General features: G+C 50.7%; 1 protein-coding gene across 3 annotated transcripts in view; it reads left to right on the forward strand.

The window, feature by feature from the left end:
* Positions 1-325: 325 nt before the first annotated feature.
* SLCO2B1 (solute carrier organic anion transporter family member 2B1) overlaps positions 326-27,255 on the forward strand; it is a 40,285-nt gene continuing 13,355 nt past the window's right edge. The window contains exons 1-8 of one of the 3 annotated variants that reach the window (XM_031605120.2): positions 349-482; positions 2,115-2,199; positions 9,154-9,257; positions 17,436-17,573; positions 17,662-17,824; positions 19,338-19,565; positions 20,552-20,650; positions 21,402-21,532. In XM_031605120.2, coding sequence (XP_031460980.1) covers positions 9,177-9,257; positions 17,436-17,573; positions 17,662-17,824; positions 19,338-19,565; positions 20,552-20,650; positions 21,402-21,532 — 840 coding nt within the window. In that variant the 5' untranslated portion in view covers positions 349-482; positions 2,115-2,199; positions 9,154-9,176. Of the gene's footprint in view, positions 483-2,114; positions 2,200-9,153; positions 9,258-17,435; positions 17,574-17,661; positions 17,829-19,337; positions 19,566-20,551; positions 20,651-21,401; positions 21,533-27,255 lie in introns of those variants that run through there. The other 2 variants (XM_031605119.2, XM_031605122.2) reach the window with 2 other exon arrangements.

Raw genomic sequence — 27,255 nt, forward strand, 5'->3', positions numbered from 1 at the left:
TAAAGCATTTGGCATCCATTGTTCAGCCGGGCCGCCCTCCAGATTTAAGCAAGGAGGAGAGATCCCCTGTGCCCACCTACCACCATCCCAACCCAGTGGGATCCAAAGGCAGAAACTCCCTTTGCAGTGCCAAACACAGAAAAATGTTCTAAATAAATGTTACGAGGGTGCAAAGGGGAATGGAGAAAGGGGAAAAAGCAAAGCTCAGCATGCACCAGGACCAGGCTTGCAAAGTCCCCCGTCACCACAACACAGGGGCAGAACTCTGATGTTTGGGGTTTTTTGGTTTTTTTTTTGGATTGCAGCTCAGGAAGGAAAATAAACTCCCATCAAAAGGGACGATTGCAAAAGTTGGGGTTAACATTGCACTGAGCTGAAGCCCCACCTCTGGGCTGGGAAAGTAAAAGCACTGAATGGCCCTGGAGGCTCTGCCAAAGGAAAAGTTTTGCTCCCGGGACGGGGACGTGGTGAATCCTACAACTGTGAGTGTCTGATGCTGCTCTGCTCACTGCCTTCTTTTGCACTGCTTGGTTCCAGGGCTGGATATTTCCAACAGCCTGGAAATACTAAAATCAAATAGAAACAGTGATTGGCAGTGATTTGCTGAGGGTCCTGTTCTGCAGGGGGCTTTCTGCACATGCATTTGTTGCTTCCTTTCCATTCTGCTTGCTTATTTCAGTCCGTTCTTTCCAACAAAGCAGCTCCACTTCTTGCAGCAAGGTTTCCTGCACCTCAAAGCTGCCGGGCTCCTTCCTATTCCAGTTTTGCTTCTTTGCTTATGGGAATGCCTCCCCTCATCCCACGTCTCGGTGGTTTCGGGGCGATGGGGTGGTGGGGTGGTGGCACTTGGGGACCCCACTCCTTTGCTGCATGGAGGAACCCCTCTGTGCCAGTGCCATGCACCGACGTGCGATGGTTGTTGATGGTATTTGTGCTCAGAAGTGGGGTGGTGAGGGGCAGAGTGATGTGAGGGGGCAGCTCTGCGGGGATGCAATGATGTGGTGGTTGCCAAGAGCACCTGCATTGCTGCTGGCCGTGGGGAGCCTTGGGTGCTCTGCCTGCAGGCAATAGGGGTGGGTGGCGTTGGGTCCCTGCTGGGTTTGGCTTTGTGGAAGCGTTGTATCCACTCCTGCAAAGCATTGGAGCAAGCCAGAACTGTCCTCCCTGCAAACTAGGGCAGATACTGCTGGTGGCAGGCTCTGTGTGGGCTCCTCAGTTTCCTGGTGGGCATGGGGACACCCTGAGGAGCAACGTCCCACCCCAGGGACAGAGCTGTTCTGGATGGCGCACACCATTCTCTCTGCCCATTTATAGGAGTTATACAACCTCTTATTGCTCTGTTTTATGGAGTTTCTCTTTGCTCAGGAGGTACGTGGTGCCTCTCTGCAAGGCGCACGGGTGCTGGAAGGGCACATCCTTCATTGCTCCTTTCCCACCTGGGTATGTTTAGGGCAGCTTTCAGCTGCACACATCCATTTACAGCAGCACTGTGGGCTTTCTCCATCAAATCCCAAACCATCAAATCCCAAACAAAACCCTACTCCTTCCCATTTCCTGCAGTGGAGCACCATGTTGGGTGAGCCAGTGACACAACCCAAGGCATGGAGGTTCCCAGGCTGGAAGTTTGGCTGGGGGCATTGCTGGTTGGTTTGGTGGCCTTTCTGGGGTTACGTGGAGCTGGGAAATGGGTGAGATGTGTGGAGTGGGACTCCTGGGTGGGATTTGTAGACCAGGATGCTCTCAGGTCCTGCAGCTCTGTGCCCAAGCCTGGCCCTGCATTGCTGCTCTCAGTGCTCCAGGCCCACAGTGCAGTGGGAAATGGCAGCAAATCAGCCCCAGGAGAGCTGCTCAGGCCTGGGTGTGAGCAGAAGGCAGCAGGAAGGCAGCCCAGCAATGCAAAGAGGGCAGAGCTGAGCTTCTCCAGGGACCTGTCAGCATCCACATCTACGTGGCATCCCACAGCTGTGTGTGATAAGCCCCTGCAGCATCCCTTGGTGCCGCTCCAGCAGGTGATGGAGCATCCTTTATCCGAGCTCCCACCAGGAGATGATTTCTCACCACCAGGACGAGCTGTATTGATTTGTTCCAACAGGCTTTTATTTTAATATTATCAGATATCTGCAGAAATTTCATGACTACAGTCTTTTCGCTCTCTGCTCTGCACTGATCTACGGTGCTCAGAAGGAAAACATCACAGAGGTAAAAAGCATCAGAAGGGACATTTTTCCCCCTCTGTGCCCATGGGTTGAGCCTGATTGCGTCTCCCATCTGCTTTGCCACCCCAAAAATGCATCTATCCTAAATTGGTGTGATTTGGTTGGGGCATGACTTGCTCTCCTTGCTTTCCAGCTCTCTGTTTTCTCTTGCCCTTCCACCTTCAGTGTGCACCATGGTTGGAGCCTGATTGCTAAATGTCAACTGGAGAACATGGCTGGGGAGGCTCATGACCATCTCAGGACCTCAAAATGTTAGTTTTGAGAAAGAAAAGGAGGCAGCAGTGTTACGATGCTGCAGAGCAGCGAGCAGCACAGGGAATTGCAGGCTTGAAACCTGATCTGAATGCTGCGGTCCTCCAGGAGCAATCGGGATGGGGTTGCTTTGGGATGCAGCTCCAGATGTGGCTCCAGCTGCTGAGGTCTGGGGGCTTCCAGGTAAAAAACATCTCCTCCTTCACTGGGCTTTGCTGATCCATCTGAATTGTGCAGGAGATGCTCCCAGACCTTCTTCTAAACGGAGCTCAAAAACCCAGCAGCAAAAAGGAAAGAAGCAACACCTCTAAGGATGAAAGCTTTCTGCATCCATCCAATAATGGGAGATGGGTGCTGAGTGGTGGCATGAACGACCTCCCCCTGCTGCAGTGGGTTGCCAGAAGCAGCACTGCCCTGTGCGGGGTGGTCCACAGTCACAAATGACCCATAAGGGAGATGAGTTTGGGTTGAAAATCTGGTGAGCACTGGAAGCAGCCAGATGGGGATGTGGTTCCATGTTGGAAAAGGACTTTGAGGTGTCTAAATCCAACCATCAGCCTGTCACCAAGCCTTGTCCCTCAGTGCCACATCCACACAGCTCTTGGATCCTCCAGGGATGGGTGTTCCATCACCTTCCCAGGCTGCTCATCCAATATTTGGCTGTCCTCTCCATGATGAAATTCTTCCTGAGATCCAATCCAAACCTCCCCTAGTGGGGTCAGTGGGCGTGGTGGGGATGGGTTGAGGTTGGACTAGGGGATCTTCAAGGTCTTTTCCAACCTTAATGAGTCTATGATTGTAGGAATGGGCATGGCAGTGATGAGTTGGGATTGGACTTGGGGATCTTCAAGGTCTTTTCCAACCTTAATTCTGCAATTCTAATCTATGGGTCAAAGAACACGGACTGGGCTCCTTAGGGCTCATTTCAAAGCCCACCACAGACACTGTATGATCTAGCACTAGCAATACTGCCAGCCTTGGTAACAGGCTGTGCCCAAAACACTTGTTTTTTCCCCCAGTCTGTCTCCATTGCTGCACAGGGCTGTGGCTGCCCTTTGCCATCAGCCTCTCTGGCTCTTTGTTCCATCACTGCCCCTTAGGGACACCATCTTTTCTATCCGCTGTGTTTCCTCCTGGTATTTATAACCAGCTCCACTCAGCATCTCTTTTGCTGGCTGGAGACATTTTGCACTTCTCCTCAGCTCTTCTTTCAGTTCCCGTTCTCTGTAGCTGCATTTCCTCACACCTTCCCTCTGATCCATCCCTTTGGCATTGCTTAACCCTGAGCAGCTCTTACTGCAGCCTCCCAAAGAGCTGCGACGCTCTGCGATCTCATCCATGGAACATGGGGACCATTTGGAGGGTGGATTTCTGAGGATGGATGCCACTCCATCGTGTCTGTTCAGCACAGGGACCGTCCTGATGTGACTCAGGTTGTGGTTACTACCACCACTATCCTAAGGAGGAGGAAAGGTGGAGCTACATGGGCCAAGGCGGACTGGCTCACAAGAGGAGAAAGCACTGGAGAGCAAAGGGAAGGAAATGCAGAGGCTGCAGAAGGAGCAGGGAGAGATGAGATCTCAGAAAAGACATCGGCAATGAGGCTGGGAATTGGGCAATCACAGCCATCCCTCACAGGGATCACTTCCAAAAGCTCTGCAGCCATCAGGCTTGGGTCAGCACCCATCAGAGTTGGGTCAGAATTCATCAGATTGGGTCAACACCCATCAGAGTTGGGTCAGAATTCAACAGATTGGGTCAGCAGCCATCAGAGTTGGGTCAGAATTCAACAGATTGGGTCAGCACCCATCAGAGTTGGGTCAGAATTCTTCAGATTGGGTCAACACCCATCAGAGTTGGGTCAGAATTCATCAGATTGGGTCAGCAGCCATCAGAGTTGGGTCAGAATTCTTCAGATTGGGTCAGCAGCCATCAGAGTTGGGTCAGAATTCATCAGATTGGGTCAGCAGCCATCAGAGTTGGGTCAGAATTCTTCAGATTGGGTCAGCAGCCATCGGAGTTGGGTCAGAATTCTTCAGATTGGGTCAACACCCATCAGAGTTGGGTCAGAATTCATCAGATTGGGTCAGCAGCCATCAGAGTTGGGTCAGAATTCATCAGATTGGGTCAGCACCCATCAGAGTTGGGTCAGAATTCATCAGATTGGGTCAACACCCATCAGAGTTGGGTCAGAATTCAACAGATTGGGTCAGCAGCCATCAGAGTTGGGTCAGAATTCAACAGATTGGGTCAGCACCCATCAGAGTTGGGTCAGAATTCTTCAGATTGGGTCAACACCCATCAGAGTTGGGTCAGAATTCATCAGATTGGGTCAGCAGCCATCAGAGTTGGGTCAGAATTCTTCAGATTGGGTCAGCAGCCATCAGAGTTGGGTCAGAATTCATCAGATTGGGTCAGCAGCCATCGGAGTTGGGTCAGAATTCTTCAGATTGGGTCAACACCCATCAGAGTTGGGTCAGAATTCATCAGATTGGGTCAGCAGCCATCAGAGTTGGGTCAGAATTCTTCAGATTGGGTCAGCACCCATCAGAGTTGGGTCAGAATTCTTCAGATTGGATCAGCAGCCATCAGAGTTGGGTCAGAATTCATCAGGTTGGGTCAGCAGCCATCAGAGTTGGGTCAGAATTCTTCAGATTGGGTCAGCACCCATCAGAGTTGGGTCAGAGTTGGGTCACCTCACCACCCATTGTCAGATCTCATAGGTTTCAACACCATTTTTCTCTTCCTTCTTCTGAATTTTGCACTTCTCGGTAGCAAATTTCCTTTTACTTTGCTCCTGGGTACCCTGCCATGTGTCATCCCAGTTTGAAGTGTTGCTGAGCTGGGCTGATCCCATTTTCACTTTCTTTTTTGCCCTCTGCTGTGTCACTTCCCTGACACCTCCCATTTCAAAGAGTCACTGAGCTGGGCTGGTCCCATTCTTTTTGCCATATGGTGCAAAATGGAAACAGCTTTGGGGTGCAGCCATACATCTGTTCCCTCTCTCAATCTTGTTCCAATGGGGGAATTATGTGTATACAGCATCTACTGGCTGCCCAGGGAGTGATGGAGTCACAGCCCTGAGGAGATGCAGAGCCATGGAGATGTGGTCAGGGGGGCATAGTGGGGTGGGTTGGGGTCAGGTTTGGGAATCTTGGGGGTCATGATTCCATGATCCCATGATTCTGTGGCTGGGGCGTGATGGAAATGGGTAGACCATTGGACCTGATGATCATGGAGGTCTTTTCCAACTATAATGACTCTACGATTCTAGGATTCTGTTCCTTCTGCTGTACCACAGAGCATCTTCTCAGCCACTTCCCAAGCCACTTTGCCAAGTAACACAGGGGATCATCAACACGCACAGACACTGTTCCCACTTTACCACTGCAGAGTGCAAATGATTGGGAAATCCCAATTGGGAAATCTCAGAAAGGAGATGAATAACAGATGAATCTCCTGTGGGGATTTGCTTTGCAGTATTACGTTCACTGTTATTTTCCAAAGCTGAGCTCAGTGTGTGCTTTCCCTCGTTCAGCTAGCAGCAGTCGTGCTGTTTAGTAAAGACTTTGCAATGGGGTTATGACCACAGGATCGGTGTTGGGGTGCAGGGAGGTCAGAAATGACAATATCTTATGGCATCCATTGGTGTGGAAGCGTCAGATCCAGGCTCAGCATTGCACACCCCCATCCCCAGCATCCCCAGGCTCTGCCCTACCAAAGGATGCAGTGACCCAAGCCATCAGTTTGGAGAAAATATGACTCTGAGGACAAATCCTCTGCTTGCAGCTGGAGCAGTGTCATCTGGAGGATGTGCAGCCTCAGACCCGCTCTTTCCCTCTCTAAATAAATGCACTGCATGCTCCTGTCATCTGGGGGAGGGAAGGTGAAACACTGAGCTCCAACAGAGCAGCACTGGGTGCAGGAAACACCTCGCTGGGATGCAGCAGCTCTGGGGTGCACAGGGGGTGGGAATGCACGTGGCAGCACAGGAGCAGCTGCAGCACTGCTCTCTCTGGCAGCACCACTCGTTCAGCTCACTGCAGAAACGTGTCGGGTTGTGCAAACAGAACCTAATTGCTCCCCGGGTTATTAATTGAGGTCATGTGTTTGTAAACAGCTCTGCATGCACAGCATCTGCCAGCGCCACTACGGAGCTGTTTGTTTTGGTGGCAGTGCTTGCAGCGTGCCTTGCAAAATGCTGGTGCTCGCTCATCCCCTGCAGCTGGGAAAGCCCCCAAAGGGGAAGAGGCAGCCAAACCCCTCTGCGTTTTGCCCTTTTTACTTTCCTCTCTCCTCACCCTGATGATGGTTTGTCTCCTGGGTTTGCCATCCCCACTGCAAGGCGGGATGGTTAATGAAGTCTTATCCTCTGAACTGCTCGTTGCCCTCGGTGCTGGATCAAAGTGCTGCTCCCGTTGTTGTTTTATTCTCCAATGTTATCTGTGGGTGAGCAGTAGATCTCTCTCTGTAACCCTGCAGCATTTGGGGTCTCAGGAGGAGTCACACCAAGGGAACACAGCAGTGCCCACAGGGCACCTGGTGTGCATGGTGGGATGGAGGCGGGCTTGGCCATGCACCCACCCAACTGCTCCTCCAGACCTCAGGATTTGCTCTTTGCAGCTCCATCAGAGTGCCCCTTTGGTGGTGTGCTCCAGCAGCCAAATGCTTTATGGCTGTCAATAATTCATCAGATGGGCAATCCGGGATGCTGTGCTCTGCAGCCAGGCGGGTGCTTCTGCTCCTGTGCTGCTTGTGCTCTCCAGAGGTTCAGGGGGGAGCTTTCGGTGGAAGCTTTAATTTATGATCAAATTCACTCTATTGATCCCACTGTAGCAATATCTTGTCTCTGCAAATGGGGCTGAGGGCAGCGATTGCTTTTTGCAGAGGAAGCCAAGGAGCCAGTAAGTGAGCAGTCTGGGATTTACTTCTCCCATGCAATTCACTTAAGGGCTTATAAACACCACAATTAAGTCAGCTCCATCCTGAATTTACTTCAACCCATGTGTTTGTTAATTTGTTGGAGGTTACCATACCCGCTCCTTCGCTTCTCATCCTGGAGGAAATAGAAGTACACAAAACAATAATGCAAAGCCCTTCGCCCCATTTGCTGTGGAGCTTGAGGGCACCAAGATGGAAACATCTATTAGGGTGTGCTGAACAATTAGCTGCAGCCTAATGGGTTTAGCAGGCCTGCAAACAATGCAGGAACTTCCTGCTCAGGAAGTCCGGGCACTGAATACCCAACCCTGCTAAAAACCCAAACCCATCACTCACTGCAGAGAGAGGGAAGAGATGGATGAGTGGGGAAGGAGGTCAGAGGTGTAGGGAGGGGTTCCCATGGATTTGTGTTTCTTTTTGCAGCTCAGTTGAGGTGGCTGTGAAGCCAGGAAGCAGGTGATGCTTCCAGGTGAGGAGCAGCACCATCACCAAACCTTGTCCCCCACTGCCACGTCCGTATGTCCCTTAAACCCTCCAGGGATGGGGCCTCCACCACTGCCCTGGGCATCCCCTGACCACCCTCTCCACGAGGAAATTCTTCCTGAGATCCAATCCAGACCTCCCTGGTGTGACCTGAGGCTGGAAAAATTCTACATCGTGGAGTTTGGCCCAGACACAGCGTGTAGACGTGGCACTGAAGGACATGGATAGTGGACATGGTGGGATGAGTTGGGGTTGGACTTGGGGATCTTCAAGGTCTTTTCTGGCCTTAATGCATCTATGATTGTAGGAGTGGGCATGGTGGTGGTGGGTTGATGGTGGGACTGGATGGTCTTAGTGAACTTTTCCAACCCAACCCATTCCATGACTCTATGGTCTTCATAGTCCCCTCCAACCCAACCTAAACCAACCTTACCCAACTCATTCTTTGGTTCTTTGATATTTAAGGTCCCTTTCAACCCAACCATTCCATGGTTTTATGGTCTTTGATTGTCCTTTCCAACACAACATATTCTATGGTTCTGTGATGCTTAAGAACACTTCCAACCCACACCTTTCAACCCAACTCAACCCAACCCAACGAATATATTTTATGGTTCTATGATTCTTAAGGACACTTCCAACCCAATCCTTCCAACCCAACCCAACCCAACCCAACCCTACACATTCTATGGTTCTATGATTCTTAAGGACACTTCCAACCCAATCCTTCAACCCAACCCAACCCAACCCAACCCTACACCTTCTATGGTTCTATGATTCTTAAGGACCCTTCCAACCCAATCCTTCCAACCCAACACACTCTATGGTTCTATGATTCTTAAGGGACCCTCCAACCCAACCCAACATAACTCATTCTATGATTCTATGATCCTTAAGGTCCCTTCCAACCCAACCATTCTGTGCTCCTATAGTTCTACATTCTGGTACCACTGGGATTCAGGAATGCCAGGATCCAGGCCCCAGCTCTCCTTCCTCAAGCAGTTGGTACTTTGTTGCATTGGAGTGAAATAACTGATAATCCTGAACCTCTCATGCACCCTGGGGATGAGTCTGCTTGTGTTTCGCATGCTGCCTCTTGCAGAAATGAAAGGCTAAAAGAAATGAAGGCTGAGAATAATTAATATGATGACCGTGTGCCGGTTCCGTGGGCGTTTGCAAAGCATGACAGGATTTTGCTGTGCTGAGCAAGGCAGATTCCTACGGAGCACTTAGCTTTGTGCCACATGATTTATTTTGGCAGGAGGACAAAGCAGACCTGACAGAATGACAAGCACTGCTACAAAGAGCAGCTGCCCGGATCGGTCCCGGAATGCACTCTGCAGGAACCCATTTCTCAGCATCAAGGTAAATGCATCCTGCTTTCCGTAACCCCTTTGGTTTTTGCTGGCTTGGAGAAGCTTAGCTTCCTGCAGAAGGCATTGAGAGGATTGCTGCTTATTCCTACAGAAATGTAGGCATCTAGCTGGCGTAAACCCTGCTGCTGTTTGCATTTATTCCCAAGCAATGACTCAGGCCACCCGCCCTGCATTGGCCCCCATGTGGATTCGGGTTGCTCTGTGTTGGGTATTTGGGCTCTCCCATGTTCCAGGGCACACAAGGAGGTTCCTCCACATCTCCCCCAGGAGCTCTGCTGGGCCCAGTGCAGGCGGCCAGCCACATGGGCCACGTCAAACCCCTCTGAGGATCTGCAGAAGTCGTTGTCTGTGAGTGGTTTGCTCCGTCCTGGAGCACGCATAGGGCTGAGCCATGGGAAAGGCAGGTGGAAGGTTCCGTCTCAAAATGGGCCACAGGGGACCACTGGTGAAGATTCTATTGGAGAAGGCAATGCACAGTGCAGCAACGTTCAGAAGGGAAAAAGGCATAATCACTGAGATAAGGAACATCTGCAAATTGGGCAGAAAACGTTGCAAATCAGCACCAACTGCTGCCTTGCAGGGAGAAATCGAGTGCTCAGCAGGCGCCGGCTCGTATTTCCATCTTTTGTTCTACAAAGTTTGGAAGTTTTGTGCTCTTGTCCCACTCGCCCAACAACCAAAGCCAAGCAGCAGCTGGGCGGCAATTTCTCCATTCAATGGAGCGTGTCATTGAGCTTGTGAGGATCAGCCTTCAAGATGCTCTTTAAACAAAGAGAAGTGGGTGTTATGTATCCTGACTTTATCTATCCCAGTCTTATCTTTCAAAGAAAGGGAGAGGACCAACGCTGAGGCTCCTGGGTGAATAAATGGAGAACAGGATGGGAGATGCTTCCATTGACTTAGCAGGGTTGGTGGTGGCTTGGTGAGGACAGTCATATAGACCTTGCTCCTTCAAAGTCCTTTGGAAATGCAATGTTAGACTCAGGGCCACGGTGTGTCCTCACTTAAAGAGAATTTAATGCTACCAGCAGCATAGCTGGGAGTCAATATCAGAGTCTCACCAGGCTGTAGGGAAAAAGACATTCCAGGCGTAAGATTTCTCTGTCATTTTAGCAAGGAACATTTGTTTAGGTTTGTGGGTTGTTTTTTTTTTTAACAAATGTGTGTGAATTTTAACCCCCTCATCCCCTGCAAAGTGATCTCAGAGTCGCAGAGGCAGTGGGTCACCAGAAATGCATGGGCTGGAGGCATGGCATCAGTGCCATGCAGTCCTCAGCTTTCCCCCCAACCTCTTTTCAGTCCCTGCAGTTCTATTTTTTCACATTCCAGCATGAACATCTTTAAATATAAAACCCCATCGATTTTTCCTTGCAAAGATATTTTCAAGTGGTTCGAAACTCCAGTGATGAAAGGCACTGGGGTGCAAAGTCAGCACGGGTCTACGTGGAGAACCAACACCCATTTTGCTGAGTGAGACATCCGTGAGGGCAGGTGCTCAGGAGGCTCTTGGGGAGCTTCAGGTTGGAGATAGGCAGTCCTCAAACTGGTGGTATGTGCTGGAATTATACTGGGAGGTGTTTTGGAGCCCACCCCAAGAAGGGCTAAAAGGGAGGGATTTGGGTGGAAACGGGGTGAGGAGGCGCCCATGCTCCTCATAGAGTGTTCCTCATGGTATCATAGAGCGTGGAAAGATGAGAAGGGAAGAATCATGGAATGATAGAATGGCCTGGGTTGCAAAGGAGCACAATGCTCATCCACTTCCAACCCCCAGACCAGGCTGCCCAGAGCCACATCCAGCCTGGCCTTGAATGCCTGCAGGGATGGGGCATCCACAGCCTCCTTGGGCAACCTGTTCCAGTGTGTCACAAGCTCTGACTGGTCCTTCACGGCTGCTGGACCAACCTGACCAAAGCCACAGCCAGGCATGACAAAGGAGAGCAACACCTCTTCCAATTCTGTGTTCCACACTGAACGGTCAAAGGGCTCCTTCTCACCCCTATGGCACAGCTGGGCTTGCCTGCCTCCAACTACACAACTGTACTCAGCACATGACATTTCCCCCAACCTTGTTTTATTTTTTGGTTTTCAAGAAGTTCTGTCACCCCGTCCAGTTTCTAAATGAGTAGATGACTTCCTGACAGAAGATAACTTCAAGACCAGTGCTTGAACAGTTCTTCCAGAAACACAAAGCAATTGCACGGGGCAATTTGTGCATTCGAAGTGACTGAGGAGTGCAACTTTTATCAGTACGCACATATAGGGGTGTGAAAACTAACTGCTGTGTGTCCAAAGGGGATGGAGAGGTATAACTCAAGCTGTCCTCCTAGGGAATGTTCCATGGGCTGGTGAACATAAAGATATCTGACAGTAATTCCTACAGTGCATCAGGATAGATAACTTCTGGACAGCTAACACTGGAATAGATAATATCAAGATAGATGATGTCAACATAGGTAATGTCAGGATAGATAATATCAGGATGGATAAAGTCAGGCCTGCTGATGCTTCCATTGAAGTCAATCGTGGCTCCAACACCCTGGCAAAGACCTAAATGCATGGACTGCCCATTTTTCCATGGTGTACCTGACCCTGGATTCAGCCCTTGATGTCTTCTGCCCTGTGCCTTGCTTGAAAAGCAAAGCAGAGCTGTCTTTGCCCCACACCTCTGTTACCAGTCATTCAGATCAGTGCTGGAGCCTCACACCCAGTTCCACGCAACAGGTTGCAATTAAAGTGGAAAACACAATAGAAGCTTTGTAAGAGTCTTCTTTTTATTCCCAAACCATTGAAAGGGAAGTTGTTGGTGTTCAGCTCCCAGTTCTACATTCTGCTGCCTATCTAGAGTTGGCTGCATTTCTGCATTCCCCTACGAGTGCAGAGTAGGAGCACTCATACTGTGCCAACATGATGCAAGGCTTCATAGAGAAGAAACTGCAAAGCTCCTGTGGTGTCTTTCAGAAATATACAGAAAAAATACTGAATTTCTCCAAGAGCCCATGACTGCAGAGAAGCACTGCTGAGAATTTTGCTCCCTGCTTCTCCTGTGGGAGGGAAGACAATCTGGTGCCTGATCCATCTGGTGGTCTTCTATGACGGAGGGTTGGCATTGCTGGACAAAGGAAGGGCAACTGATGTTGCCTAGCTGGGCTTGTGCAAGGCCTTTGGCATAGTCCTGCACCACATCATTGTCACTAAATTGGAGAGATACGGGTTGATGGAGAGTGGACTATTGGGTGGAGAAAGGATTGGTTGCATGGTCACAGTGGTTGAAGAGGGTGGTGGTCAATGGCTCCGTGTCTGGGTGGGGGCGGTGACAAGTGATGTCCTCCAGGGGTCTGTTTTGGGAATGGTGCACGTCAGCATCTTTATCAATGATGCTGATAGTGGGATCCAGCACACCCTCAGCAGTTTGCAGATGACACAGAGCTGAGTTGTGACGTTGACACAAAGAAGGAAGAGATGCCATCCAGAGAGGCAAGGACACGCTCAAAAAATGGGCGCACAAGAACACGGAGGGTTCAACAAAGCCATGTGCAGGTGTTGGGTGGGGGCAATCCCAGATATGAGTACAGAGCAGGAGAAGAACTCCTTGAAAGGCAGAAATCCTAGAATGGCTTAGACTGGAAGGAAGCATAAAGATCATCCAGCCCAACCCATCACCCAGCTCCAGCCCTCTAGAGAGATGTTCCCTATGAGTTATGGTTTAGTAGCTTGTGGCAGCAATGGTGATGGGAGGATGGTTGGACTAGATGATCTTTGTAGGTCCTTTCCAACCTTGTGATAGTATGATTCTGTGATTCCCCTTTGCTCTGGACAGATGTCCTAGCTACAATCTGACCCCCACTGCAGACACAGTGCTGGACGTGGTGGTGGCCCAGCTCTGTGCACAGGTCCCTGATGGGACCCCATCTCGCCCTGCCTCTCTCTCAGCTTCCAGGAGAGTGTTTACCTTCATGTCCTGCCTCCTTCGAGGTGTTTCCTGCAGGGAAGGCATCAGATGTTTACATAAATTGCATTAAAAAGCCTCTCCCTTCCTTCCTCTTCAGCCTACGCAAGCACTCAGTTGGAGTTTTCGAGTCATTAGCACACTGCCAATTTATAAGGGGGGGGGATGTCAGTGTGGCTGGGCCCTTAATGAGGAGGAGATGCTGAGCAGCTGCCTTTGGGGTTGCTTCTGGGAGGTCTGTCCAGCTGCCAGGCACCAGGAGCTCATGCTTGCAGACCCACCTCATATCCCAGTGGTCTTTTTCTCCCCAACTGATGGGTTGAAAGTTGGACTTGACAATCTTAGTAATCTTCCCCGACCTTAATGACTCTATGAGTGGGCATGGTGGGGGTGGGTAGGGGTTGAACTTGATGATCTCGGAGGTCTTTTCCAACCTTAATGATTCTGTGGTTCCGTGAGCCTAACAATTCTACGATTCTATGGTTCCAACTCCATTGTGGATGGTGGAGATGCTCAGCGCAGGAGGAGCTGTGGTTCCACGGGCTGATGGGGTCACGTATGAGGATGGCTTTAGGCTGCAGGAAGGTTGCCTCTCAGCCAAATTTCATATATATTAAAATAACGGGGCTTCCTGAGCTCCTGGAACAATAAATCTAGAGGACTCAAACTATTGTCACCATGCCCATCCAACCCAGGCCAGTTTATCCCACTGGTCCCAAGTCATGGTTTAAAATAACTAAATGGCACAGAAGGACGAGACAGAGGCCCTGTTTCACATCCTATCTCCCTGCCCTGGCTGAGAAAACTGTAAGGTATCATCTGCATCCTCACGTGTCCAGCCCTGATGGTCTTCTGCCCCAAAGAGAAGACGACCAATGGGACCTCATTGGTGGTTCCTTTGGAACCCTGTGGCAGACATTGTAGAACTGCAATGGTGCAAACTGGGAATCGGACACCAGCAATTACCCACCCTCTGTTTATTTGTTCACTAAGATATTCCCCAGCCTAACGATGCCCTGTGGTCGGGGCAATGGCTCCCTGAGGAGCACAAGAAGGAGACGTGGCCTCACAGGGCTTTATTTGCAAGATTTGGCTGCCCAAGAAAAGCAAGTCACCACAGTGTAGGAATGGGAAGTGCAGAAGTTTGCAGATTTTGCAAATAACTGAGTTTTTCTGCGATGCTTGTTTTCCCCAGAACTCGTTGGCTTAAAGTCACTGCAGAAGTTGGAAAAAATTTGGGCAGTGCTCTTCGTGTTTGCTTGCTCCTTGCTTTTCAACCTTTGGCCGCTAACAGTCGTTTAATAAAAGTCACGTGCTGAAGAAAAAAGGTCACAATGTTTAATGGAGGATCAAAGCAGCCGTCAGTATCTCGATCTCAGGAAGCTGTGCTGTGCTGAGTTTCCTTCCCTTCGCTTCTCCCCAATGGATCCCGCAGTGGTGACACCACTGCAGATCTCCCACGGCTCCTGCTCCCTCCCTGGGATCCTTCTTCCAGTTCTTTGTTCTCCCATGAGTGTATATTCCTTTCCATCGCTGGGAAGTCCCAGGGAAATGTTTTCATCCCCAGATTCCCAGCAGCTCAGGGATCTGCAGGGCTCACATCCTCTGGATCGCGGTGTGCTGCCTATGTGGCATTGCCAGAGCCAGCTGCCACTTTCCTCCTAGAATAGGAAGCTGAGGGCTGGGGACTATTCCCATTCTGGGTGAAACCCCCTCGTTTTGGTGGAAACCCTCTTGTTTTTTTTGAACCCTTAGGTTTGTTTTTGTTTTTGGTGAAAAACCCTTATTTTTTATGAAAAACCCTTATTTTTAGTAAAACCCCCCTTCTTTGGTTGAAACCCCATTGTTTAGGTTGAAAGCCCCCTTTTTCATGTGAACCCCCCATGTTTTTGTTAAACTCCCTTGTTTTTGGTGAAACTCTCTTGTTTGGGTTGAAATCCCCCCTTTTATTGACTGTCACTTTCTTGTTTTGCTTGAACCCCCTTTATTTTTGGTGAAACCTCCTTGTTCTGGTTGAAACCTCCTTGTTTGGGTTGAAACTCCCCCTGTTTTGAGAAATCCCCTTGTGCTGTTCTTTAAAACCCCCATTTCTGCTGAAATCCCTTTCGCTTTGGTTGAAACCCCATTGTTTTTGGTGAAACTGCCTTGTTGGTATTTGTTTGTTTGTTTGTTTGTTTGTTTTTTAACCCTCTTGTTTGGGTTGAAATCTTCCTTTTTTTTTTGGCTGAAATCGCCACATTTTTGTGAAACCTCGTCTTTTTTTTGTTGTTGAACTCCCCTTTATTTTTTATTTATTGTTGTTTATTTCTTTATTTATTGTTGAAACACCCTTCTTTTTTTTTGGTGAAACCTCCGTTGTTTTGGTTTTATTTTTGAACCCTCCTTGCTTTGGGTGAAAGCCCCTTGTTTGGATTGAAACCCCCTTGTTTTTGGTGAAACCCCCTCGCTGTGGGTGCCTGGGGCACTTGGCAGGATGACTGCTGGCTACTTTTGCCATGACACTGGGATCACAGAATGCCCCCAGCCTGCTTCCATCGCAATCACAGACCTCACCACTGCGACAGAACCAAACCCCAAATCCAGCCAGCTGAATTGGAGGAGATGGGGGGGGATGTGTGATGTCACACCGCTGGCATCGAGGGCCAGGAATCACAACCTGTGCTCCAAGAAGTGGGAAGGGGGATGGGGAAGGGCGAGGGGTTTGTGAACACCTGGATATCTCTGCAGGATGAGATGCAGGACAGCGGGGATGCCTGTCTCTCCAGCAGATCCAATGGCCTGCTCTTCTTTTCCTGGTGGATAACCAGCTGGTGGTTGAGCCAGAAGCACTGGGGTCCTTGTCCAGAGCCATAACCCAGCCACGTGGAGTCCTGTGCAGGCATCTCTCTTTTCTGTGCTTTATTCTGCCCATCTTATCTAGCTGGCTGAAGGTAGTGGTACCCACACCCTGGTGCTCCTTAGGATGCTGAAGTGGTTTGAACTCATTTGGAGACTGGGAAAGGACGTGGTGAGACAGGTGGCAGCAGGGTAAGAGGTTGGCCATCACCTCCCTCCCTTTACTGAGTGCGGAGATGTGGTGAAGGGACTCCATCCCTCCTGGGATGGTTTATTTGATGATGGAGAAACGCTTCTGTGTGAGGAGCTGGAGGATGGATGCTGCCCTCAGGCAGGAGTTTATTGGGGCAGCTGGGCACACATCACAAATACATCCCAGACCTGGGAGGGGATGGGGTCAGGGTTTTGTTCTGGGATGCTGGCAGTCTCTGACCAGTTTTCCTTCTGGAAATGAAGAAGAGGCACCCCGTTTTCCAACAGAAGGTAACATCCTTTGCACCCAAATCTTAGCAAGAGCTAAAAATAAACAAAAAATGGGGGGAAACTGGAGAATAAATTCCCATCCCTGACCTCCTCCTGACTTTGTCTAGAGGAGCTGCTCGTTGTCATGCTTGGAAGGGCACATTCCCAACCTGGATCTCCTGGCTGCTGGGGTCAGGCTGCTGGGTGTGGGAGGGCTGCACAACTCCTGCTGTAGACCTCAGGTCCAGGCCAACACAAGTGAGCAGCAGCCCAGGTGAAAGGATTTTTTGATCCAAAGCCATTTCTCTGCTGTTTCTCCTCACAAGCATTAACCCTCTGGTAATTTTGGGCAGAGAACTACTTAATGGTGGTGACTGAACTTCAGAAAACCATTGCTGGCAGGAGGAGAGAGAATATTTCATTGAGCCATTAGGGCTGGAGAAGACCTCTCAGATCCCCACACCCAAGCCCAAACCACCCCCAATGACCACATCCTTCAGTGCCACATCCCCATGCTTCCTGAACACCCCACCACCTCCCTGGGCAGCTGTGCCAATGCTCAACCACTCTTTGGAGAAACAATTTCTCCTAATATCCAACCTGAACCTCCCCTGGTGCAACTTAAGGCCATCTCCTCTTGTCCTGCCCCTGTTACCTGTAAGAAGAGCCTGACCCCAACCTCACCACAACCTCCTTTCTCCAAACTAAACCATCCCAGTTCCCTCATCTGCTCCCCATAAGATTTGCATCATCTGGGTCATAGAAGGAGACGAGGTTGGTTGGGCAGGACTTGCCTTTCATGAGCCCACGTTGGCTAGCTTGTGTTCCATGCCCGTGCCTTAGGGTAGGAGTTGCACAAACGCTTTTGTTGCAGTGTGGCAGCTCGCAGTAACGGTGCCTGATGCTCTCATTTTGTGTCGGCAGTTCTTTGTGTTCTGCCACGGGCTGCTGCAGCTCTCCCAGCTCCTGGTCTCCAGCTACTTGAAGAGCTCCATCTCCACCATCGAGAAACGCTACGGCCTCTCCAGCAAGACATCAGGGCTGCTCGCATCCTTCAACGAGGTGAGCCCTGCTCACTTCTCCCACCCGCGCTCCTCCCACGCTCCTCTACTGGCATTTCTGAGGCTCCTTGCTTTGTGTCCTGCTGCAGGTGGGGAACACGCTGCTGATTGTCTTCATAAGCTACTTCGGGAGCCGCGTGCACCGGCCCCGCTTCATCGGCTGCGGTGCCATCCTGGTCTCCTTGGCTGGGTTCCTCATGTCCCTCCCTCACTTCATCACAGGACCCTATGAGTACGACCAGTCCGTTGCCAGTAGGTACTCTAGGAACTTATTGTATGCTTTTATGGGGTAGAGGAAGGAAACGATCTTCTCTTGAGGCATCAGCAGCTGCAAGATGAGTTTTAATGAGCAAATGAAACCATCTCAGTGCCCAATGGCAACAGCTGCCCATGGGGAGGCAGAGCCAGGAGACGGCTTGTAGGCTGGAGACAGAGGGGAGGGCATGAGGATGGGCATGAAGTTTGGTTCCCCTTATCCCTTGGAGCTCCATGCTGCAGCCAGGCAGCAGGAAAGCCTTCTCCAGACATCAGGGCTCTCATCTTCCACAAATTGCACCAAGCTGACCTCACTCATATCACAGAAGCTATCTCTTCCATCAGCTGCACCAACCTGACCTCACCCACATCAGCTGCTCCTTTACTTTCATTTTCCTGAGATAAGGCACGGTGCGTACATTGACCCTTTGAAGCTCTTTATGGGAAGGAAATTGGATTTGTGGGAAGGAGCAAGGATGGCAGAGGAGGTGAAATGTCATCTGCAGTGGGTGAGCTGCAGCTTCACACCCGTCTCCTGCTTGCGGGGCATCTCCCTTCCTGCCCATGTGCAGCTGAGACATCTCAGAGGGATTCCTTGGGGTTCTAGACCCTGTCTAAAAGTCAGCATCTTGTAATGTATATTGCTCATGGAGAACAGGGTCGGGGTGGAACTGGGAGTTTCTTCCTGAAAGAAGGTGAAGGGATGAGAAGAAAAGAAGGGAGAATAAGAAAAGAAGGGGATGTGACACCATCCCACATTCCCAGAGAGGTGGTGGATGCCCCAACCCTGCAGACACCCAGGGTCAGGGGATGGGGCTCTGGGCACTGATGGAGCTGTGGGTCTCCCCATGCACTGCAAGGGAGTGGGACCAGGTGACCTTCATGGGTCCCTTCCAAATCAAACCATTCTATGATTCTATGAAGTCCTGCCACAAAGCTCCAGCAAATGCCATAGGAGCCTCCAATGAATGCTTTTTCTCATCAGAGAGCAGCTGGTTTGCTCAGCTATGGGCACCAAAGGAAGATGGAATAGGTGAATCATTCACAGCTGCAGGTGTAAATGGAGGTTGGATAACAATTAATCACTCGTTCTGGAGTGGATGGTACAGGTGGCTCTGTGTTGAACACTTGGATTTGCAGCTGATTTGGGGTGTAATGATAAACATGTTGTTATAAACACCTCCCCTATGGTCTTATTCAGACTGCCTGAGGAGGCTGTGGATGCCCCATCCCTGCAGGCATTCAAGGCCAGGCTGGATGTGGCTCTGGGCAGCCTGGGCTGCTGGTTGGCGACCTGCACACAGCAGGGGGTTGGAACTGGATGAGCATTGTGCTCCTTTGCAACTCAGACCATTCTATCATTCTATGATATGATTATATTTCTGTTTTTCCTGCTCACTGCAGGGAGATTGGAAATAGATGACCGTTAAGGTCCCTTCCAACCCAAATCACTCTTGCTGCTCTCTTCTTTTCTCCTGACCAGCCCTCAGACCCTCTCTTATCCCCACAGGTGTGTTCAGCAACACCACTGACCTGTGCCAACCCGAAGGGATGGGCTCCTCGGGGAACCTCAGCGACTCCATCTGTGCCCCCCACACTGCCAGGGAGAACCACGAGGTCCTCCTCGTCATGTTCATCGCCCAGGTGCTGCTGGGCATTGGAGGTGTCCCCATCCAACCCTTTGGGATCTCCTACATCGACGACTTTGCCAGCGAGAGGAACTCCCCCCTCTACTTGGGTAAGGCTGGGGCGGTGGTGGAAAGAGGGGAAAACAGAATTAACCCTCTGTAGCAAGAGCAGACAGACCAGGTGTGCTGGAAAACTTGATTTAGGGAAGAGGTTGGGATTGTTTTTAGGTGTGGGGAAAATGATAGGTCGAAACAGCAGGAACAACCATCTAGTGGGTGGGCAAGCATCCTTCAGTGCAATGAGTGGGGGCAGATGCATGATATGTCTCACGGTGGTGGGATGGATGAGATGGTCCAGGCAGGTCCTCCAAGCCCTTTGGCATCTATTATCTGTATATCGAGCTGAATGGGCCTGCAAGGATGGCTCAAAAACAGGTCACTGCTGTCTGGAAGCGCCATACCAAATGGATAACCCATTTCTGGAGACAGCCAAGGTCAGGCTGGATGGGGATCTGAGCACTGCTGGAGCTGTGGGTGTCCCTGTGCACTGTGGGACCAGGTGGCCTTTAAGGATCCCTTCCACTTCAAACCTTTCTGTGGTTCTAAATCTTGCTCCAGACCTTTGGAGCTTATTTAAAAGAGTGGGAGTGGAACCTTTGGCATGTTTATTGTTTTCATCCGCAATTCACATAGAAGGGTTTGCTGATAACTGTGATCACCTTCACCCTGCAAAGGGCGGGCAGTAAACTGGCAATGGAAATTAATGCACATGACATCAACCTCAAAAATCCCTCGAACAACTTTGTTTTATCTAGATTTATGATGTCAAAGGGCACATCTGGGGGAATTTCAATTTGCCTAAGAGGCTGGAGAAAAGTAGCAAGGAAACATCTGAGTTTTGCAAAACCTTTCCTGCAAAAGGAGCCTGGAAAGCACGGGGTTGTTATTCCCATAGATAGGATAGATCTCAATAGGAGAGAAGTGAGAAAGCTGCTGGGAAACAGCCCACAGCGGGGGCAGGTGTGGTGGGAGCCACCTGCAGCCCCCACAGCCCCTTTGCAATGGGCTGAGCCCTTCTCTGCTCTCTTCCCTGCAGGCATCCTGTTCTCCTTGACCGTGGTTGGGCCGGGGGTGGGCTTCATGCTGGGCTCTGGCATGCTGCGTTTCTACGTCGACATCGACAAAGTGGCTGGAGGTGGGTGAGGGCAGCAGCTCTGCTCAGCCATCCATCCCCATCGTGCTGTGTTGCTGAGGAGTGAGCTGAGATGGGGCCCTGGGCAATAAGTTTGGGTGGGTGACAGTCCAACCCACAGCACAGAGTTGGGACTGGGTGACCCTTAAGTGTCCCCTCCAACCCAAAGTATTCTGATCGGTAGCACGGCACGAGCCAGGTTGGATGTTGTACAGTGGGACGTGGTTTAGTAGGGAAATGCCAGTGGGAGGTGGACGAGATGACCTCGGAGGTCTTTTCCAAACTTGGTGATTCTGTGCATCTACAGAACCATGGAATATCCCGAGTTGGAGAGGACCCACAAAGACCAGTGAGCTCAGCTCCTGATCCTGCACCTCACCACCCAACCCTACGGCTGAGAGCTGTGTCCCAGAGCTCCCTGAGCAGCTCAGGGCCATGCCCACTGCCCAATGGAGCAGAACCTTTCCCTAGCACTCAGCCCAACCCTTCCTGACATCGGTGATTCCCCAGCCCTCCAATATACTGAGATCTCTCTGAAAGGCTTCTCTACCCAGGAGGGAGTCAACAACTTCTAATTTATTATCATCTACACACTTAGTATATCTTCAGGCTGCTCAGAACTGATGGTCCCCAGGGTGGGAACCTCCTCTATGGAGCACACCGTTGTCTTGGGTGCCTGGGGCCACTCAGCACCACTCCTTTGGTGCACAGTGGGACTTGGACTAAAACACCATTCCATCTGTTTGTGCTGCAGACGAGGTCCTGCTGACCAACAAAGACCCACGGTGGGTTGGTGCTTGGTGGCTTGGCTTCTTGGTGGCAGCCAGCCTCGTGGCCGTGTCCGCAGTGCCTTATTTCTTCTTCCCACGGGAAATGCCAAAAGAGGTAGGAGAGGGGCTGCGGGTGGTATTGCACACAAGCATCCTTCCTCAAGGAAGGACGTGGTGTATGGGCATGGTGGGGGTGGGTCAACGATTGGACTCAATGGTCTTGGAGGTCTTTCCCAACCTTCACGATTGTGTGAGTGGATATGGTGGGGATGGGTTGGGGTTGGACTTGATGGATTTGGAGGTCTCTTCCAACCTTAATGATCCTGTGGCTCTGTGAGTGGACATGGTGGGGATGGGTTGTTGGTTGGATTCGATGGTCTTAGTGGCCTTTTCCAACCTTAATAATTCTACAATTCCATGTGAGCTGTGGTTTGGCCTCGTGTCCAGCATCAGTTGTTCTCACTTAGGCTCTATGCTAAGCACAGCCCAGTTGAGTGAAACCCAGCCGTGTGCAAGCAGCTCAATGGATGTAATGACTTCATGGTGGGACACCAAAGCAGCACTTCTGTGCAGGAGGATATAGAACCAGGAAAGCCCTATGTGATGGAGGCTCTGCTTTCTCACCCTCCTGGCCCAGCTGCACTCCCCACATCCCAGGGGAAGGAATGGTCCTTCTCCTCCTGCCTTGTCCATCTTGGGAGCTGCAGGCAGCTGTTACACAGCTGGCCCATGTTTCCTATGTATCTGATGAGGAAGTCAATCCTGTTTCATAGGAAATACAAACATGGGGAACAATGCACCCCCAGCTTTCTTGAGAAGTGCCCTGCCTGTGTTTGAAATACTGAGACTGGTGGGTAGTTTGTCTCATTTCCACTGCTAAACCCCATTTTTTCAGCGCTCACTTGCTCACAGGGGTGCAGCACCCAGCTTTGCTCACACCTCAGTGCTTGCCAATGGGGTCTCAACCTCCCAGGATGCATGGTGAGCAAATGCAAATTCGTGCCAGCACATAAAGCAGCTGCTGGGCTTCCCAAGTGCTGTGTCGGGCTGTTAGCCCTGGCTTTCTGGCAAACAGAGCATGGCAGAGAACGACTCAAAGCATGTTGTTCTTATAGAGGAGGTGTGACACAGGAAGGCTGGGAATGCTTTAGCTGCTGGAGTCCCATGGAAGTGCTTGGTTGGTGAAATTGCATTCTTTTCAATGTCATGGTCATGCTGCAGCCTGTCTGGCTGCCTCTCACATAGATTTCATCTCAGAATGCTAACACTTGTCCAAACAAGCACGTGCACTTCCTGGGGCAGAACAGTTCTTCGTTTCTCTGGAAATATCACATCAACAAGTGATTCTTCAAGAGATTTGGGCTCCTCCTGCCTTGTAAAGTGTCACCAGTTGGACCAGCTGGGCTTTTTGGGGACGTTGTGTTCTACCCCTGTTGGGTTCCCAGAAGTGCTGCAGCCCTGTGGGGCAAAGAGGAGTCCTTCTGCCTTCATTTTGCTTTCTCCCAGCTCACTCTGTACACCTCATCTGAGCTCATGGTGGTCCCTCCAGACCACAGCACACCCTCCCCAATGGACATCATCCCACAGACCTCTCTGTCTCGTTGGCCAATGGAGGATTTTCATTCTACAGCCACGTTTCATCTTCACGGCTTCTTCCTTTGAAGTTCCTGGAAGGACTTTTGCACTTTGCGTTAACACTAATGAGAGTTCACTCCTTTGATCTTTTTTTCATGAATCAATCACTCCATCAGTGCTTTTTTCGGTCCTCGGCTTTGAAACCCATCAGTGCATTTCGAGCATCCTGAATAACACTGCTGGAGGGACCACCACAGCGAAGCCATAAAGTTGTCATCATCTCAAGCTAAAGACGAGAAGAAAAGGCCTTTAGTGGACAAACTGCCTCCACTCAAGGCCAGTTTTATTCCAGTCATTCCAGTTTAATGCTGCCTCCATGCGACTGAGCCATTTCCCAGACCTTGAGCATCTTCCAGTTCCCCAGTAGGCAGTGGGTCAGTGCTGTACCATCCATCCCGGGTCTGATAGGGGAAAAGGTTCCCTCTCAGCACCTGAAACAAAAGAGAAGCACTAACCTTGTTCAGCACTGTGCGGAGGACCTCTCCAACCTAAGGATCCCTCTTTTCCAACCATCCTGACTTCTGTTGGTTCTCTCCCAGCACAGCTCACTGCAGCAGGGCTGGCACTTCCCCATCTCTCCTGGAAAAAACATCTTCAATTCATTCTCACTCCTCCCATGGCTGCACCATGTGGAGATGGACCTGGAGTATTTGTCGTACTCATTCTGACACACTGGATTTCCATTATTTATATATTTATATAAACACTGGTGCTGTTGAAGAGGGGGAACAGGATGCTGCAATCCATCCTTTGTCAGCCCCCAGCCCAGCGTAGCCCATCCATGTGAGGGACACGTGTGTTGCAAACCAGAAGAGATGACTGGGACAAAGCTCCTTTCGTGTTGGGTCCTTCTTCATCCCAGTGCCCCACGTGTGGTGCATCAGCTTGGAGGAGTGAAGCATCAGGGCTGAAAGGGAGCACAGACATGAAAGGAACATGCCACCAAAGACAGGAGGCAGAGAACAAGGATGGCCAGTGGATTCATGCCTTTGCAGTGGATTTTGGAGGGCATTTCATGGCAGGGCTGGAGGGGTGGGAAGTTTAGGAGCTCTCAGAATATGCAGCAGTGCAATGGCTCTGTGTTGGCCATCTGCTGGGATTTCTGCTTTGTCCCTGGGTGAGATGCATCCCCTGTTGCCCATCCCTTCAGGTCTCACTTGTAATTCACCCCTGAGTTGTTTGAGGAGATGCCTGAAGGCAAAGGGAAACACCAAGGTAGGAGACCTATGTGGCAGAGCAGAGGTGTGGGATGTCACCTCCCTTCTTCCATGGTTAAACCCATCCCTCTCGTGAGTGGATGATTCAGCATTGGGTTGTCAGGGTTAGGGTAGTATGGTTAGGTCGAGGTTGGACTTGATGGTCTTGAAGGTCTTTTCCACCTGAGCAATTTTATGATTCTATGATCTCAACAGTGCCTCACACCATAGGGCAGGAACTGGCAAACCTAGGACAACATCCTGCAGACAGATCAGCAGGGAACTTCCCAGGTCCCATGCTGTGGGATGGCAGTGACTTGTCTTTTTCAGTCCCAGGGGCCGCGTGCAATGGAGAGGAAGTGAAAAATAACTTCTCCCATTTCTCTCTTGGGACAAATTGTCCACGTTTATCCGAATCCTCCCACGTTGATCCAGCAGTGACATGGTTTGCTTCCAGGGCACGGAGAAAGGAAAAGAACCCACAAGAAACTTCCAATGGTCTGCTCCTTTTGTGTTGTCAGCTGGTGGCCAAAGTTTAAAGAGCTGGGGCAGAGGAATCCAAGCATTTGTTGAGAATCTTTCTCCCCAGAGCCCCCAGGTCTTCCCCATTGAAACCTCTAAGCACCAGCCTGGAAATTGAGGACATGATTTGGGGAGCACTGGGAGGGCAGGTGGCAGAGTGCAATGGTGCAGAAGTGGCTGCGTTACAGGAATGGGTCAGTCTCAGTGGTTGGATTTTCCCAAGGGAATGTCAAGTACAGGAAGAGTTAAAAATAATCACCTGGCTCCACCTGAGCAAGGCTGCAGGATGGCTATTTCAGCACTCAAGGAAATGGGGCCCAGGGGGACCCACGTCTGCTGGAAGAGGCACAGAGGAGTGTTTGTAAGGAACACGACTTCGTCAGGAGGGAAATGGGTGCTTTTTCAGGCGATGAGGTTTCACATTTTGTTTGTGCAACACCTAAATAGGTTTGCTGACCCTGCAGGTTCAGCTCAGCCAGAGGGGAAATCTACCAGAAACCCCAAATTAAGCACAGAAAATCTGTATGTCACAAAGCGGGTCATTTATCCCCTTCTTCCCATGGTAGATCTGCATGAAACCAGGCTGCAGTAGCCACCTCCATCTGCCTGTCCTGCAAAGCAGGTCCTGCTCTTCCCCTGGCTCCCAGCCCTGCTCCGTTGTGTCTGATTTATTCTCGTCTGTGCACGGAAACGGGACAAGAGGCGATGGGCTCACGTTGCACCGTGCTCACATTTTCTTCTCCAAAGGAGTGATCAGGCACTGACACAGCTGCTCCTGTGAGATGGGGGTGGTCAGCATCCCTGGGCATGTTCCAGAGCAGTGGGGATGTGGCACTGAGGGATGTGAGGCACTGCGGCATGCTGGGGTGGGTTGGGGACCTCGGAGGTCTTTTCCAGCCTCAGTGAGTGCATGAGCCTATGGTTTTGCTGGTGCTTCCTTGGGAAACCCAACCAAGACCCCTCAAAAGCCAGCTGCCTCCTTCAGCATCCCAAGAAGCCTGATGGCATTAGACAAAACCCCATTGCAAAAGCAAAGGATGCAACGGGAACCCCGTCCATCGAGCCCTTTAAGGAACAACCCTGAAAAAACAAACAGAGCATGGGGCCATTCTGCACAACACATTTCCTACATTTGGTTGTTTTCGTTTGGCAACAGACTGCAGCAGACGGCCGGGAAGCGCCGAGCCACCAACCTGCCTTGTTTCACCCAGTGATGTCAGCATGACAATGAGAGATGCAACACCAAAATCCCCACAGCAGGCAGGACCTGCTCCCTCTCTGCTTGCTTTCCCAGTTTTCCTGCTTCACCCCTCAGGAATGCATTTCCTCCTGCAGGAATATATTGTGAACCTGAGCCAGTGCATCCCGCGTTCTCCTCCAGGACTTTGCTCCTTGTATGGAGATGCATGCAGATCTGTCATGTTTACACAGAGACCGGGGGGATGTCTGCTGGAGGGCTGGGGATGTGGATTTGGCTCTGGGTGTGCAGCTCTGCATGCTGTTCCCACTCTGAAACAACAGCAGCTGTCAGCTGGGAAAGCTGCAGTGAGCAACAGCTTGAATTCCTTTTAGAAAAATGCTCGTGGTTTTTGCTCCTGCCTGTCTGGTCCTGATGGAAAAGCGGGAGGGACTGGATTTATATCTGTGCATTTGAAATGATTATATCAATCTCTGTGCTCTACCAATGGCACCTGGAGAAGGAGCTGCACAGATCCCACTGCTGCTGTGCAGAGGCTCTTCAGAAGAGACGGTGGCATTCGCAGCACGGGACGTTGTGACCTTTCCAGTGTTTAATGTCGTGCTTTCAGAAAAAAAGAGCTCATTTCAGCCAACAAGCCATCCAGCTCTTCTAGGGAAAGTGGAACATCTAATTTCCATCAGATGAACTCATTTGTCTGACTCACGTCAGCCGATGTGAGATGTCAGACGTGGCTCCCAGGGCTGCTGGCTGAAAATACGCTGTGGTTTTCCATCAAACCACACTCCCCCTGAGCTCCCTCTCCATGTGATGCTTCTGTAGTAGCACTTCTCACCTAATTCATGCCCTCATCCCACCAGTAAAAAGCCTGCAGAACGAGTGCATCCAAAAAAACCCCCTCTCCTTTGGCCTCCCTCTTGCTGGTGCAGGATGATGTGCAGGGACGTTGGGTTGGATGGCTCCTAAGGAGGTCGGGATGGAGCTGGGGTGATCCAAGGACCCCATGTCCCACCTCTCCTCTTTCTCTCTGCTTTGGAGTGGTGGCAGCAGGACAGGCAGGGTGTGGATCCCATCCTTACAAAGCTCTAACCACCAACTGACATTAAATCAGGGCTGTAAGCTCTGAGACCCAGACAAATCTACCCTCCAGCTGCATTGATCCCCAGAATGGAGGTCCCTTCCATGGAGGGAAAGGATATCCCTTCCATGCTGCTGTTCTTAAGGCAAAACCTATAAAGGTACCAGAAAAGAGCAGAGTTGTTAGAATCCAGCTGGGATTCCCATAAT

This window comes from Phasianus colchicus, chromosome 1 (assembly GCF_987193195.1).
Source record: "Phasianus colchicus chromosome 1, bPhaCol1.hap1.1, whole genome shotgun sequence".
NCBI lineage: Eukaryota > Metazoa > Chordata > Aves > Galliformes > Phasianidae > Phasianus > Phasianus colchicus.